This window comes from Pongo pygmaeus, chromosome 7 (genome assembly GCF_028885625.2).
Source record: "Pongo pygmaeus isolate AG05252 chromosome 7, NHGRI_mPonPyg2-v2.0_pri, whole genome shotgun sequence".
Lineage (NCBI taxonomy): Eukaryota > Metazoa > Chordata > Mammalia > Primates > Hominidae > Pongo > Pongo pygmaeus.
The window spans coordinates 97,129,424-97,147,475 of record NC_072380.2 but is presented as its reverse complement, the minus strand read 5'-3'; the positions used below and the strand labels follow the sequence as shown (position 1 = coordinate 97,147,475).

General features: G+C 37.0%; 1 protein-coding gene across 9 annotated transcripts in view; it reads right to left on the bottom strand.

Moving 5' to 3' along the window:
• RALYL (RALY RNA binding protein like) overlaps window positions 1–18,052 on the bottom strand; it is a 722,957-nt gene that overhangs the window by 132,843 nt on the left and 572,062 nt on the right. For all 9 annotated transcript variants that reach the window (XM_054498886.2, XM_054498887.2, XM_054498885.2 and 6 more), the window contains one exon: window positions 16,921–16,996. In XM_054498886.2, the coding sequence (XP_054354861.2) occupies window positions 16,921–16,996 (76 nt within the window). The remainder of the gene's footprint in view (window positions 1–16,920; window positions 16,997–18,052) is intronic.

Here is an 18,052-nt window from a genome sequence, read left to right as displayed (position 1 = left end):
GTCATGGTACTCTTCTGCTTAAAACCTTCCAAAAGCTCTTTATTTTACTCAGAGTGAAACCCAAAGTGCTTCAAAGGCCTGTGAGGCTTTACATCATTTGGTGCCTCCATTTACATCTCTGCCATTATCCTCTCATTTCCTCCTTGCCCCAAGTTTTGTTTGAGTTTTCTCTAGAAACATTGGCATCCTTGCTTTCTAAAACACATGAGAATGCTTCTGCTTTAGGGCCTTTGCAAGCAAAGTCCCTCTACCTAGAATGCTTTTCCCCAGGCATCACTTTGCCTGCTCATCACCTCCTTCACGGCTGCTCAAATATCATGTTCTCAGCTGAGCCTACATTGAGCACCCTATAAAAAACTGCAGTACTTGTCATCTTCCTAACTTCCAAAATCTTCTAGCTTAATTTTTTTCTATAACATCTACTACCTTCTAATTTATAATTAGTTTGCTTTTGTTTGTCTTTAGTTACCTCAAGCTTGAAGGCAAGCTCAGAGATTTTTGTCTACTTTGTGATAAATCAAATTTAGCCTAAAGCTGCCTCTTTACATATTTTAAGTTCAGCCTAAAGGTTTCTCAGTACACAGTGAATTATAACCTAAATGAAATTGTAAACAGACTGTAGCTTACTCTTGTGGCAATCACTAAGTTCTGGCCAATCAAAGGTGGTCAACTGTTCAAACCGTGTTCAAATAAGGCAGACATGGAGCTGTAACCAATCCGCTACTTTTGGATCTCAATTCTATTTTCTGTACATCACTTTCCCTTTTCCGTCTATGAATCTTCTTCCACAATGTAACTACACTGGAATCTCTGAACGTACTCTGGCTTGAGACGCTGCCCAATTTGCAAATCGTTTTTTGCTCAATTAAATTCTTTTACATTTAATTCAGCTAAAGATTTTTTTGTAGCATTAACTGGGATATCCGTAGTACCCAGAAAAATGTCCAGTGGGTGCTTAATAGTTAATTGATGAATAAATGACTACATCCACAAATTTATGTTTCCTTCTCCACTAGATCCATTAAGAATATTTAATATAGGCTGAATTTGGTCAGTCTTTGGGCAAACTCTGTTCATAGAAGCTAAGAGATAAGTCATCCCTCCAGGCTTCAGATCCCATGATCCTCTCCAAATGCTGGGATCAGAAATTCTTTTGCAAGTCTCCATTGTTCCTACATAGACCCTCAGGGCTGACCGTATGTGAAGTATTTATTTTGCGTTTCATCTCTCTTGCCACCAATTTGGTTTGTCCCTAAAATTTGGCTGTCTTAGCTCTTAAGTTCTAATGGCTGGCACCCCACAATCCCTCATGGAGACCAGCTGACTAGCTTGCCCTGCTTTTTTCAATTAACATTCCAGGACTGGAGCTTTGTTCTGGACTTTGTTGTATGACCAAGAAACTTGAAACACACTGACTGGCTCCCCAGATGGCAACTCTCTCCAGTGAGACTACTAACTGCCTGTCTATATGTGCTTCACCTATCCGTAAGACTAGTCTTTCTTGCTTTTATTTCATTAGCATTACATTTAAAAACAATACGTTTGCTTTTTCAGTTAAAATGGATACCTGATATTACTTATTTCTTTCATAATATCTTTATTTTCTTATGCCAAATATTGCAACCTTTCTATACTCAATTTAGTTCATATTTCTTTTATTCTTTTTCTTTTTTGAGACAGGGTCTCACTCTGTGGCTCTGGCGGGAGTGATTACAGCTCATGGAGCTTCAAACTGCAAGTAGGCTCAAGTGATCTTCCCACCTCAGCCGTCTGAGTAGCTGGGACTACAAGTGTACATGACCACACCTGGCTAATTTTTGTATTTTTTGTAAAGATGGGGTTTCAGCATGTTGCCCAAGCTGGTCTCGAACTCCTGGGCTCAAGTGATCTCCCTGCTTTAGCCTCTTGAAGAACTGGGATTATAGGTGTGAACCACCACACCCAGCCCATATTTTCAATGAGATCATATAATGTTTTTTTTTCAATCCTCTAAACATGAGATTTGCTATATTGAGTTGGAGTAATAAAGAGTAAGGAAAAAAATGAGAAAAAGATAATCTTCAACAAATCATAAAATTATATTACAATTCCATTTAAATTCTTCCTGAATTCTCACAGTATCATAAGTGTCTTTGCCACTGATGCTGTAGTTTCAGTAAGATAGGATTTAAACTACCTTTAACAATTGCTAAGTAATTCAACTCAAAATGCTTTTTCACTCTTGATTATCTGTAATTTGTGGGTCATTTTCTGTTTCCTTTTCAAACTCAGCTATTGGTTGGTGTATCACATTCTTAAAAAGTACATTCTGATACATTTACTGAACTCAGACTCATTACCATTTGTTGCTCTACATTGATAGATTCTCTGAGTTAGGAATACATCATGTATCTCCTGTTTTTCTGTCATGTCCCACACTCTGCATACTAAGGCTACAAACCTGGACTTTATTCCATTACTCTTTTAGCTCACACACACTATGTCCTTTCAAAGCAGCAGCAAAGCAGCTGAATTACAGCCTTAAATACCAGGGGGCAGTTATTATTAGGCAGGCACCATTGTCTTCCTACCTGCTCACTAATCTGCAGTCAGAAGAACTGCCTTTAGCACACATTCCTGATTGCTCATTCCATTGCACCACTTAAAGGCTCAGATATTTTGACTTTTTTGTTTTTGAAGATTAGATTACTTCAGCTGCTCTCCTGGCCCCCATATGCTGCTCCTTGCCCTTCGCTCTGCACACTGAACTCCGCATTCTGTCCTGGCCTGGACTGACTGACAGGCCACTTCCTGCAGTTAGCTCTAGTAGGAACTATGCCTCCACACAGGGTCACTGGACTGCGCTGAACTGTGAGACTGATGTTAATGAAGTTGCCCTTTTAGAAAATTAACTTTTCTAATAACCATGGAGACTAAAGCAGTCTAGTACTAAAGATTAAGTGCTGTATGTGTTTCACTGGCTTTGCTTAACACCAGGCCCCCCGCACCAAAACCTTCACTGTTGCCTGCATGAATCATTTGTATGGCGTTTGTCATTTTTCACTGAAAATATCTAATTTTAAAATACATCTTTTTTTGGTTATAAAATTCTCTTTAAAGAAAAATTGCATTATGTATTTAAGTTATAAGAAAAATATTATCTGCATATGGCTAGCCAGTTTTCTCAACATCATTTATTAAATAGGGAATCCTTTCCCCATGGCTTGTTTTTTGTCAGGTTTGTCAAAGATCAGATGGTTGTAGATGTCTGTTCTGTTCCATTGTCCTATATATCTGTTTTGGTACCAGTACCATGCTGTTTTGGACCCCTTCCTTACACCTTATACAAAAATTGACTCAAGATGGATTAAAGACTTAAACATAAGACCTAAAAACCATAAAAACCCTAGGAGAAAAACTAGGCAATACCATTCAGGACACAGGCATGGGCAAAGACTTCATGACTAAAACACCAAAAGCAATGGCAACAAAAGCCAAAATTAACAAATGGGATATAACTAAACTAAAGAGCTTCTGCACAGCAAAAGAAACTATCATCAGAGGGAACAGGCAGCCTACAGAATGGGGGAAAATTTTTGCAATCTACTCATCTGACAAAGGGCTAATATCCAGAATCTATAAAGAACTCAAACAAATTTACAAGAAAAAAACAACCCCATCAAAAAGTGGGCAAAGGATATGAACAGACACTTCTCAAAAGAAGACATTTATGTGGCCAACAGACATATGAAACAAAGCTCACCATCACTGGTCATTAGAGAAATGCAAATCAAAACCACAATGAGATACAATCTCACACCAGTTAGAATGGCGATCATTAAAATGTCAGGAAACAATAGATACTGGAGAGGATGTGGAGAAATAGAAACACTTTTACACTGTTGGTGGGAGTGTAAATTAGTTCAACCATTGTGGAAGACAGTGTGGTGATTCCTCAAGGATCTAGAACCAGAAATACCATTTGACTCAGCAATCCCATTACTGGGTATATACCCAAAGGATTATAAATCATTCTACTATAAAGACACACGCACATGTATGTTTACTGCAGCACTGTTCACAATAGCAAAGACTTGGAACCAACCCAAATGCCCATCAATGATACTGGACAAAGATAATGTGGCACATATGCACAATGGAATACTATGCAGCCATAAAAAAGATGAGTTCATGTCCTTTGCGGGGACATGGATGAAGCTGGAAACCATCATTTTCAGCAAACTAACCCAGGAACAGAAAACCAAACACCGCATGTTCTCACTCATAAGTGGGAGTTGGACAATGAGAACACATGGACACAGGGAGGGGAACATCACACGCCAGGGCCTGTTTGGGGGTGGGGGGCTAGGGGAGGGCTTGCATTAGGAGAAATACCTAATGTAGATGACAGGTTGATGGGTGCAGCAAACCACCATAGCATGTGTTTACCTATGTAACAAACCTGCATGTTCTGCACATATATCACAGAACTTGAAGTATAATTTTAAAAAAAGGTTAAAAAAATTATCTATATTCCCACCATACAAAGAAAATTACAGTTAATATTTTGCTCTATTTTTTTCTCTGCATATATTTTATTTGGTGAGTAGTTTTGGTCATGATGTTTATATACTTTTTTTAACCAAAAGCAACCACAGCAAAAGCCAAAATTAACAAATGGGTTCTCATAAAACTAAAGATTTTCTGCACAGCAAAAGAAACTATTATCAGAGTGAACAGACAACTTACAGAATGGGAGAAAATTTTTGCAATCTACCCATCTGACAAAGGTCTAATATCTAGAATCTACAAGGAACTTAAACAAATTTACAAGAAAAAAAAAACAACCCTATTAAAAAGTAGGTAAAGGACATGAACAGACATTTCTCAAAAGAAGACATTTATGCGGCCAGCGAACACATGGAATAAAGCTCATCATCACTGGTCATTAGAGAAATGCAAATCAAAACCACAATGAGATATCATCTCACACCAGTCAGAATGGCAGTTATTAAAAAAACAAGAAACAACAGATGCTGGTGAGGCTGTGGAGAAATAAGAACTCTTTTACACTGTTGGTGGGAATGTAAATTAGTTCAAACATCGTGGAAGACAGTGTGGCAATTCCTCAAAGACCTGGAACCAGAAATACTATTTGACCCAGCAATCCGATTACTAGGTATATACCCAAAGGAGCAGAAATCATTCTGTTACAAGGATACATGCACACATACGTTCATTGCAGCACCATTCACAATAGCAAATACATGGAATCAAACCAAATGCCCATTAATGATAGACTAGATACAGGAAATGTGATATACGTATGCCGTGGGATACTGTGCTGCCATAAAAAATGAGATCATATCCTTTGCAGGGACATGGATGGAGCTAGAAGTCATTATCCTCAGCAAACTAACACAAGAACAGAAAACCAAACACCACATGTTCTCACTTACAAGTGGGAGCTGAACAATGGGAACACACAGATACAGGTGGGGAACAAAACACACTCGGGCCTGTGGGTGGTGAGGCGGGGAGAGGGAGAGCATCAGAATAAATAGGTAATGCATGCTGAGCTTAATACCTAGGTGATGGGTTGATAGGTGCAGCAAACTACCATGGCACACATTTACCTATGTAACAAACCTGCACGTCCTGCACATGTATCCCAGAACTTAAAATGTTTTTTTCTCTAATCAAATGCTAATTTTTTTCATGTCATTATTAACACTTTGTGAACATTTCATCTAATAGGTGCACCATACCCATTACTGCTTAATATTTTGGTTGGATCAGATTACTCACTATTATAAACAAATTACTCACCATTATAAATAAAACTGCAAAGAACATCTTGGAATAATTTAATTTTTAAAAAATGTTTTTAAAAATATTTAAAATTACCTCCCTAGATATACTCCAAAGGATGGAATTAGTCAAAAGACATGAATACTTTAAGACACTGCATCAAGTTTGAAGGAAAAAAGGTATTAACTTAACAATAAAGCATATATGTCTGACTTTAGTCTCTAGATTGGGAAGTAAACAGCAGAATCCCAGAATGTTAGAAATGGAAATAAAGTAAGAGGTGTTTTAATTCAACTCCTTCATTTTACTATGAGAAAATGGGGCTTAAAAGAGGTTGAATTTTTTTTTATAATCACTTAATTAGTTTGGGCAGGTAGTAGCAGATACACAACTTAGTTGCAGGTTTCCTGACTTCCAGTCCAGTGCTTCTAATGAACACTGAAATCTTCAGGACTGAGTGGGAAGAGGAGATAATGTCAAACAAATATTAAAACATAAACTCTCATCATCATGCAATATACCCAGGTAATGGATCTGCTCAGGTACCCCCTACATCTAAAACAAAAGTTGAAATTATAAAAAAACAAAAAGCACTCCCAAACTCTACATAAACTATGTGGCATCTCAGTTTCAGCTCCAATGTAATATGCTTAATTCAAACAAGACCCTTGTCTTTTGATTCTTTCATATAATAAACATAAGCAAAATAGATGTCAACTCTCAGAGTTGGAAGAAGATCCCTAAGTATTGTGATATTTGGAAATACCAATAAAAATAAATTATCAATCATGTTATAATTCCACTGGAAAGAAATTTAGAAAGTTTAACAGTTAATTAATTTCTAAAATAATGAATTTTTGTGTGAAACATTCATCATGTACAGCCAACTGATAATCTAGTGAGACTATGTGGTGTTCCCTTTTTCCTTCTGTCTAAACATGGAAAAAGGAGGCCTATCTAGCTTTACTTCTAGTACTTATAATTCCATCAGAAGAATTACTCTCACAAAGACACCAAATAGTTTATGTAAGTTTTATAAGGAAATTGTAGATTATTTTCTAATTAATATAATTAAAACCAACACTAAAAAAACCTATAAGCCACTTTTCTACTGTGCAGAACTTGTTCATAATTGACATTAAAAATATTTCTATAACCTAAAGTCTTCTAGCTTATAATTTGTAATAAATATTTTCAAACTTTAATGGACTAGGGAAAAATACATTTTTACAAAGATAATAGAATTTGCCAATTTTGTAAAATGATTTTATATGTCTTAAAAAAATCATTCACATTGTAAGAGTGAGACTAGATGACCGAGGAAAAAGGGCTGTTTGGTTTCTCATTAATCATGTCCATCTACACTATTAATATTCATTTCTTCTTCTCTCCTCTCCTCATTTTATATGGGCTCAAACATTCTTCTACACATTGTCAAAGTGTTTATTACCATTTATTTCATTGTTAGAAGATACACAGTCAGTCTGCTGCTAAAGCATCTCTGCATGTGTGAAGATTGTGTTATAGAAGCAGCCCTGATGTGGCTGCAGGGGCTTTAGAGGAGCAACCAGGAGGTGGAGCACAGGCTTCTAACTGCTAGAGAACGGGTGAAAAAAGAGGAACTTTCCATCAATCTTCAGTAGTCAGTCCTTAAATGGCACTCTCAATTGTACTATTGTTTAAAAAAAATGAGACAAAACCCTAAAAACCTAAAATTAGAAGAAAAATACAGAATGATTTTAGAGTTGGAGGCAGGAAACCTGAACCCGAGCCCTAGCTTTTAGACTTCCTGGCTGGTTGCTCACTTTTTCTGAACCTTGATTTTTCTTCCTTATGCTTCCAAGGACAAATACAAATTAAAAACAGGTGGCTTAATTCTCCTTATTGAAAATAAAGAAAGAAATTTCCCTCCCTTTCTTTTGCTTTGGGGATTTACTTTAGAAAACTGTTAATTGCAATTACTTCATCTTCTTTTTTAAATACATATAAATCCACTTGAAGACTAGATTGGCATTTTGTCAGCTTTATGATCCAGGAATGTCTTTCTCAAGGACCTGGGGAGGCAGAGTGGGGGCAGGAGGCTTATTCCAAATTGCAGAACTACCTCCTTTCATGAGAATATGAAAACTTTGTTTTTCTTTTGCATAAAGTCAAGTACCTAACATAAATAAATGGTCACCCCAATTACCAGGAAAAGTTAGAATGAAGGATCTATGACAAATGGTGCTGTCAATCCTCTTACTTGAGGACTAGTTATGATTATATTGAAAATATGTATGTAATAGGTTGCATGTGTTTAGCTACATAAAAAGGTAAGAACTCTTTCTGTCTTCAGTCTCTTAGGTTGCCTGTGATGTGCACCACAGTTTGGCTTAATGTTTATTCGATAATACAAGCTTTTTCTTTCTCTATTAGCTTTGTGGAGAGGATTTCTGACTTGGGAAAATATTTGTTTTAATTACATTTCCCCAACAGTATGATGAGAGAGTAACACTGTAACATTAAAAATTTTTAGTCTTTAATTTGATTCATTTAGAGATAAATCTTTAGAGACATTTCAATTTCTTTCATGCTACCCTCCATACAGTAATATGGAAGGAAAAACACATCCTGGAATCTGGAATCTTGAATACAGGGATAGATTGAGAAGGAGAAGGGGAGAAGGTGATATGGTGAGCACAAAGAGAATGAGATAACACTTCAAAATTAAAACAAACAACGGACTTACGAATTTATCATAGGTTGGACACTCAAGACCCTACATTCTCTACTAAGGACTGTCCTAAAACAAGAAACAGGTCACTGAATAGAAAGACAATGAACAATACCAACAAAATAATGAAAACAAATGAAATCAACACTGACAATGAAGACACTTCAACTTATAAGCAAGCAAGGGCATTGCCCTTTGCAAGATAAAACCCACAAAGCATCTTCATCCCAGGCAGGGAGCACTTTCGCAATGACCCAGCAATATGGGATGCACACGTTCCTGCTAAGCTCCAGTAGGGACTAGCACTGTTGTTGGTGCTCTAACCGCAATACCCCACAGTGAGATGCCAGGAGAATATAGCATAAGAGACAATAACGTGAGTCCTGCTAATGAAGAGATCTTAGCTTCAGCACAGAACCATGCTTTTACATATAAAAGAAAGCAACAATTTCATGACAGGCTACAGTTTCCAAGGTGTAGTAAAATCAACAGTTAGAAAGAATCAGTTGCCTGTCTTCATTGGCACCTGCCAACTGTAAGAATGATGTGAAATTTCAGCCCTTTCTATCCCATGCTTGGTTTACTATTCCTTTTCCACTTCTCCCTACCTCAAAGAAAGAGGAGTCTTAAGTAGCAGGTCAAGTGGTCACTGTTACAGGTTCTAGACATCCGAGCATTGTCTTTTTCTTCTAGACTTAGAAGCTGAGTGGATAAGCCAACCAAGGGGTCAGCCCACTTTTGCTTTCTATCTCCTCCAAGTATGCAGCTATGTGGTAATTTGAAGGCCTGGCCTATAGATCTAGCTATATGGAACACTACTAGAATTTTATAGGATGATAAATTTGTCACAGTATACTAAACTGCCTTGGGAGAAACAGGAAAGAAAGGAATATCGTGTGATTTGTTCTACTACAGTTTATCCTTGGCTTTTATTGAGTTCATAAGAAAAATGGCATCAGCTTCAAAACCTGTGTGTGTGTGTGTGTGTGTGTGTGTGTGTGCGCACGCACATGCGTGCATGTATTGTCTAAATGCTACTCAAGGGGGTACTTGCTATGCTGTTTAGATGACTTCCTATGAAGGCCTACATAATAAGTTTACATCAGAAAACAGAGTTAGGGAAACATAGTTTCTTCTCACACATATTCAAGTATTTTCTTTTACTACACGGTTACATAGATTATTTTGCTCCTGTTTTTGCCTTGACTACCAGGAATCTCATGACTAAGTCTGTTGCGCTCATGTAATACTTTGTGATTGCATAAGTTTTATTAGTATAATTAAACTTTTGCTTGATTTGCTTGATCCTACCTGCCCACCTCCCTCAATTTCCACTGAATTATTGACTCTTCCTACTTTTCTCTTTTTAAAATTGGTTGCATGGTTTTACTTCCTTTGATTTTTATCATAAACTATGTCAAACCAAACAAACAGAAATGTAGTCTTTCAAATAACCTGAAGACTAGCAACATAAACCACAAAGGTCTTAGAGATGGATTCTCTGCATTAAGTTCTCCCTCTACCTCTACCCTATTCTTTCTATATGCCAGAAGATATTAATGGATATTCATGCATTAAAAACATAACAGAAAACTGCAAATAGGTCATTCTTTAGCCTAGCAGAGAGAATTGCCTGCAGCAGAACTATTTAATGGGTATTGTGTCAGCACTTTTTTGAACATTTTAAATAAAAGGTCTATAAGTTATATTTGCTTAGTGTTAAAATGTGAGGAACATACTATAAGTAAAATAATCTTTTAAAAAATTTTATTTTTAAAGAAGTTATAGAAAACATTAACCTGTTTAGTTGACTGTGTGAGATTTAGCAACATCATCATAGCTAAAAACATATAAAATAATCTTTCAAAGCTGGACGCAGTGGCTCGCACCTGTAATCCCAGCACTTTGGGAGGCTGAGGCGGGTGGATTGCTTAAGCCTGGGAGTTTGAGACCAGCCTGGGCAACATGGCGAAATCCTGTCTCTACTAAAAATACAAAAAAGAATTAGACAGGTATGGTGGCACACACCTGTAGTCCCAGCTACTCAGGAGACTGAGGTGGGAAGATCACTCGAACCTGGGAGGCGGAGGTTGCAGTGAGCTGAGATCATGCCCACTGCCCCCGAGCCTGGGTGATGAAGCGAGACCCTGTATTAAAAAGCAAACAAACAAACAAAAAACAAGAAAAACCTCCTAAAATACTTTATTATAGATGTTTTCTTTGAATAATCATAATGATGAGGATAACTAAAATTTGTAGAGTATCTCTAATAGTTGCAGGCTCCTTAAATACATTACCTTTTAGGAAATTTTATATCTTCCTTTATGCAGCCCAAAAAGCTGAGGAACAAAAGATCAAATTCAAAGCACTGATAATGCTCAGGTTATTTTAGGAGGTAGGTCTAACATTTTTCCCACCAAGCAAACTGAACAAGCACACGTAAAACACTTGCGCAATTTTAAACCATCAATAAAGTGAACGTTTGACACCTTTTCTAGAACAAAAGCATTTCAACATTCATTTGTGGAGATTTCTGAATTAGAGAACTCTCCCTCAATTACCCAGATGTATGGATATTCAGGTTTGAGTTTTAGAAATATATACTCTTTTTGGTATTTTCTCTTGTAGATCTTGATAACCATACATCAGTAATTTGGTTGCATAGGAAAGATAGGGTCTTGAGCAGAAAGAGACTGCAATTGCTATGTAGACCTAAGCAATAACATACATTCAAAGTAAACCAGGGAGGCAGGCCAGTGTTTGGTCTTGTGTCAGTTTCAGAAGGACAGGATGTATTAACATGGCGGGTAGGAGAAAATATTTCCCTCTCCTCCTCACACTGTAGTTTGAATGGACCCATCTGGCTGGGTAGGTGAAATGGAAGGAAGCCTTTGCCAGTGCAAAGGGAGATAATGATAATGGAAATATTAAGCTTCTGAAAGGGAATGTGTGTTATCTTTGATGTTATAAAAGGAGACAGAAAATGAATAAAATGATCAGTAGCTAATTGGTAAACATTTCTCAGCAAACAGTACAAGTCAATGAAGTGAAGATGACCAGGATGTTTTTCCTTCATATTGATTTTTGCCATTTAGCATTAGCTGAAATTAGCTTCCATTACTTTCATTTCTACTTTCAAGGTTCTAGGGGACATTTTAGGTGATTCAAGGGTCCCTTTTCCCATGTTGTGCTACAGCCACCATGAAGGATGAAAACAAAACTCATGTAGGTCCAGTGGTGAATGAATCACCAGAGATATTTTGCTGCAGTCACCTTACTTGGTCTGTGCTCTGAAAGTTATTTTTTATCATTGGAGTTACTGTAATATAACCCACATTCATGGTGACCACTACCAATTGTGATGATCTTAAAATGGTGGCTGTAACTGCAGGTTATCTTGTGACAATCTTAAAGACTCTTGAAATGACTTGTGACAATCTTGATTCTCATGGTCATCTGGGTGGGATGGGAAGGTTGCTACAAGAGGCATTCGTATGATAGCCAAAAGCAATATTTGGCAATAGTACCGGATGATTGATTTTTACAGAATCAATAGGATGAAACTATGTATACTACATGTCTTACTGAGATGAGTTCCCTGCCAGTAGGAGGGAGTCACCTCTAGGTGAATAAAAATCCATTCTTGTTCAGCTCTGATAAATAGTGTCTTTGTTCTCTGATATTTTTTGTTAGCTTTCCATCAAAGAGGAAAGGTCTGTCTACTTTACAAACAGAAGTAAAACCATCATACAATTATTCTCATTTACCAATTATTGAGCATTAATTGAAAGTTGGCATGCTGGAAAACTCACTTCCTGGGGGAGAATTATTATTTTAGAGTGTCACAGATATTGTGTAATGTACATAACATATTTGAAGCAGCAATTTATTAAAAGTTACAATGTTTTCCCTAGAGAATGGATTAGCTCTTCACCATTAGGACCAGGTCCAATATTTATGAAATGTTCACAAATGATTAATTATGTTTCATTTACAAATAGACTCTAATGGGAGACATTTTTATTGCAAGTGCTATTTTAATGAATTCTCTGTCTTTATGAATTCATGTCCAAGACTGAAACAATTCCTTTTTGCTCCCTTTCCTCGACCTTACACCTGAGCCTGCCATTGCTTAACATATGTTTCCTATTTCTTCTATTCAGCTCATGTGATCATTCCCTCAGTAGCCTGAACTAGAAAACCTTGGACATATTTGTGACTCTCACTCTCCTCACACCCCATTTCCAATCAGTCACCATGTTTAAGTGGTTCCTTGTTGCCTACAGAATAAAAGTCAGCTTTCCTTAACCTGATATATAGATATATTCACAGCCTGGGCACCATAATGTCCCAGTTTTCCATTCCCCACCAAGTAGACTATCCTAGCTCCTACTGTGAGATGCCCTTCCCTCTCTCTTTCCCTTCAAAAGCCAGCTCAAGTGTTGTCTTCTTCCTTTAACTTTCCAGATGTTTTACTCCCTTCCCCCTAGGCAGAATCAGTAACTTTCTCATTTATTCTCTTCTAGACGTGTATGCATACTTCTCAGTTGTCTTTATTCATCTGTGCATCTAACTTATGCATAAGACTGTAAGCTTTTTGAAGTCTCACTGTTTTATTTTCTATGTACACCATGTTTACTTAGCACATCATAAGGCCTTATTGAAGGTTGCTTGGCTGAGTTGAAAATCCTATTAAAAGAAGAAACAAATCAAAGTTATGCCTCAGTGGATATTTCATGTGAATACCACTTTGTGATTGGTATTGGAGATAAAGTGGATGTACATGAAGAAGAAAGTCTGGCGGCAGTTCACTTAGTGGTCCAAATAGAATAGTTGTAGAGACAGCAGTTTAGAGCAGGAAGGTAAATCAGAGGCTACCTTCATACAAATAACTTCCTTTCATTATGTTATGCTCTCTCTTCACCCTGCTCTTGCCATTTTCTATGCTAGTTTCCTAGAAAAGCACTATTACAGTCCCTAGACCATAGTAGATACACACTAAATATATCTTGTATAAATGAATGAATGAATGAACAAGTGAAACGATCCCCCCTCTTGCATTTTACAGATAAGAAAACAGACTCAGAAGCCGGGCGCGGTGGCTCACGCCTGTAATCCCAGCGCCTTGGGAGGCCGAGGTGGGTGGATCATGAGGTCAGAAGATCGAGATCATCCTGGCTAACACGGTGACACGCTGCCTCTACTAAAAATACAAAAAATTAGCCATGTGTGGTGGCTGGCACCTGTAGTCCCAGCTACTCAGGTGGCTGAGGCAGGGGAATGGCATGAACCTGGAAGGAGGAGCTTGCACTGAGCCAAGATCACGACACTGCACTCCAGCCTGGGCGACGGATTGAGACTCTGTCTCAAAAAACAAAAAAACAAAAAAACAAAACAAAAAAAAAAACAAAAAGCAGAAAACAGACTCAGAGATGCAAAGAACAGGAAAGCAGAAACCATCCCTTTTCCAAGCCGCCACCATATTCTCTACATTGAACTAAGTGCTTTTACCTCATTTATGCAACTCTATCCTCTCAGGAAAATTATACAACTACTATGTTACAAAAAGAACTTACTTACTTAAAGCTTAAAACCTGTGCCCTACGATCACACAAATAGGTGGTATCTCTGTTTTTCTTATGTAGTGTTTATTGCATAGTATTTCCTCTGCCACTTGCTGGCATGGTATTCATGGACAGTAATAGTATTGATGATTGGTTTGATGCTCAGAAAATCTCTATTTTCCCTATCTGTGTTGTTTAGATGGTAGCAAGTGACTAAATACAGGGAGCTATAAGCTATAATCTAGTGGTAAGAATACTAGACATGAAGGCTGAAAACCAGAGCGCATTTCCTAATCCTGTGATCTTGTCTTGAACAAACCCTTGATTGTCTTGGAAACTCAGGTTTCTCATTTATACAGCATAGTATATACTACCAATTTTGTAGAGTTATCTGATGAACAGATGAATAATGACTATGAAAACATAGTTTGTCCACATAAAATTAAGGTAATTTTTTTCTTAAGCTTACGTGAGAATGAGAAAATGTATATTAAAGGGCTTCCTCAGCTATACATTCATGTTCTTGTATCCCCTTTGTTACTGTTTTGCAATTCCAGTGTACAGCCTTAATTTGTGTAAACAGATAAAAGGAGGATAAATAAGTACTTCCTCACTAATGTGGCTTGTATGCAATATAGCATATTTAAATGGAATTCTGCTTCTAGTTCTTTTGAACATAATTGATCATAACAGTAATAGAGAAATAATAGCTAAAATGACATTCATGTCATGAGCTTCCATTCTCATAAGAAAATCAAAACAATCCAAGAAAAGAGAAAATATGAAAATTAACATCATTGCACAGACAGTAGCAACTCTTTGATGAGAAAAAAAGCCATTGGCAGCTTGTTTTAGCAGTAATTGAAAATATGACTTTTCAAATATTCTGCATTAGCTGCAGCACTAATGTATACATTTACAAATAAACCTGATAAAAATTTCTCGGTTTTATAAATCATCTGCTTTATCTCAAACAAGGTACAGAATGTGTCATTTGCTTCTTGTTGATAAATCACCTCTGCTCTTTAATGTCAATATTACCCATGACCCACTATCAACATTTGTTATATTCTATTGCTTTCCATTTTTAAGAAAATGTTTTATTAAAACAAAAACAACCAAAATAAGATAAATTATGATGTATTTTTCAGTACAGCTTTAAAAATCTCTGAATACCATACAGTAGAGAGCCCTGGGGTACTAGGCATGACTAGGACCTCAGAAGTGATCTAGTTCTGACCCTCATCTTAGAGTTCAAAAAATGAGGTTATAAGTGGCTGAAAAGAAGATATGCTAGTTTTCAGAGAACAAAAACAAGGAAAGTGCTCCAGGCTATTTTTGAGCACTCTTCTTACTACACTAAATCAGAAAATAATCAATTTTAACACATATAACTTAATTCTCCTTTATCCAAATGATATCAGAGAAAAAGGAAGCCTTGCTCAACACTTTTATGTTAACTCTTCAGATGCGGATACTGATGGACTGATGATATGTATCTGGGAGAAAACTAAATAAATTGGATGACAGGAGATCTCAATAGCCTGGAACAATTGGCTATATCTAACAAAAGAGAATTTAACAGCGATAGACACAAAGTCAGCACTTACAGTACAAAAACTAATGGCAAAAGTACATGAAGTGGGACATATGGTTTAACAGCAGAACATAATTTTTTTCAGAAGTGGCTGTTCTTAAAGAACTGAAAGTTATATAAGTTTATTCTTGTACTCTACCCCAAATCAACTCAATTCTACTTAACATAATAGAAGTATATACAGAACAACAAAGGTGCTAAATCTAGTCTACTCTCTTCACCTGGATTCTCCGTATAGATATAGACACTGACAAATTGGGGCATGTAGAGGGGAAAGACCAGAGTGTTAAGTGAGTCAGACCCAACCACTTCAGGAAAGGTTAAAGGAATTGGATCTGTCTCTCTGGAGAAGAGAAGGACTATATTTGTTGGCTGGGAAAAATAGGCATGAGAGAAACATGTACTTTGTAATAAAGAAGGCTGACTGATTGAGTGGAAAGAATTTAAGGTACAGAGGGCATGAGTTTGAGTATTGATGCCATTGTTAACCAGTGGTGTGACCTTGAAAAAAATCACGAAGAAACTGCATCTCAGGTTCCTGAGCTGCATTATGAGAACAGGAATATCTACATTGCAAGAGTCTTGTGAAAATTAAATTAAACAACATATGTAAAATAGCTATAGAACATGGCATGCAGTTAATAGTCAACCAAGGTCTGGGCATGGTGGCTCACGCCTGTAATCCCAGCACTTTGGGAGGCTGAGGCAGAAAGATCACCTGAGGTCAGAAGTTTGAGATCAACCTGGCCAACATGGTGAAACCGTGTCTCTACTAAAAATAATAATAATAATGATAGCTGGGTGTGGTGGTGGGCACCTGCAATCCCAGCTTCTCGGGAGGCTGAGGCAGGAGAATCGCTTGAACCTGGGAGGCAGAAGTTGCAATGAGCTGAGATTGTGCCACTGCACTCCAGCCTGGGCAACAGAAAGAGACTCCATCTCAAAAAATAAAATAAAATAAAAAAAGTCAACTGACATTGGCCTTTCCACCCACTTGTCAGGTAGAGTCATTAGTGATTTTTATTAGATAAGTATCTTGTAGAATGGTTGTATAAGCAGATATGAGAAGGTTAGGCATCTGAGATCCTTGCCAATGCAGCAAGATATATTTATATGTTGACCAACAACATTTGTTGTACCTTATTCAAATAAGGATTATTATTTTAAATAGTGGATGCCTTACAAATTATATTGCCTTATAAAGCTGCAAGAAAATTTCACTAATATATAGAGTAAAACAGCGCTTATCTACTTACCTGTAAAGTGCAGAAAGGGGCCTCTTGTTTCCAGGTTTTGGTCTGTATGGTTTGGGCTCTCCTGCCATGTTGATATCTGAAAGCATAAAATAAAACAGTACTGATTCAGAAAATATGAAACCATTTGAGAAAAGTAAATCATGAACTTTTATTTTTCTTTTTACTATTTGTGTATGCAAATATTGTACACCATTGATTCATTCAACATAAATTTATTGAGCATTTACTCTATGTCAGGCACTGTTTGGGATATGTCATGCACAAAACAGATTATATCTCTGCCCTTGTAGAACTTACATTTTACTGGGGGAAGATAGTGAGAAACAAACATAATAAATAAAAACTATATACCATATTAGAAAACAATGAGTACTATAAACAATCAAAATGTTGAGCAAAATGAGGAAAATCAAAAATGCTTTTCTTTTTTCCCTAAAAGACAGGGTTTTGCTCTGTCGCCCAGGCTGGAGTGCAGTGGGGAAATTGTTGCTCACTGTAACCTTGAACTCCTGGTCTCAAACATTCCTCCTTCCTCTGCCTCTGAAGTAGCTAGGACTACAGGCATGTGACACTATGCCTGGCTAATTTTTAAAATTTTCTGTAGAATTGAGGTCTGGCTAGGAGGCCCAGGCTGTCTCAAACTTCTGGCCTCAAGCAGTTCTCCTGCCTCAGCCTCCCGAAGTGTTGGGATTACAGGCGTGAGCCGCTGTGACTGGCCAGAAATGCTTCATGAAACAAAAAGAGAATGAAATGTTCTTCTGATTTTCATTTTTCGCTAAGAATTTTTCAGTATGCATAAACATTTGTATGAAATAGAGTTCTGTTCATAGGAGGACTTATTAAATTTCCTATGATGTATTTTCCATTTATGTAGAAAAGGAAGCTAGAAGGATTTGATCATAAATCATACCAGGTTTACTAAAGGAACAGCAAAATGCACTCAGCAACTGGAATATGTAGTTATTTAATTCCAAAGTTGTCAAAAGGAGAAGAGAGCACATACTTTGCCTTCATAAACTGAAAATATTATTGTCTCTGGGCTAGACAAAAAGAGGTTTAAGTATGTGACAAAACAGTCTATGCGTACAATTGACCAACCTCAATCTTAAAGAAATATGTAAAACTGTTAAGA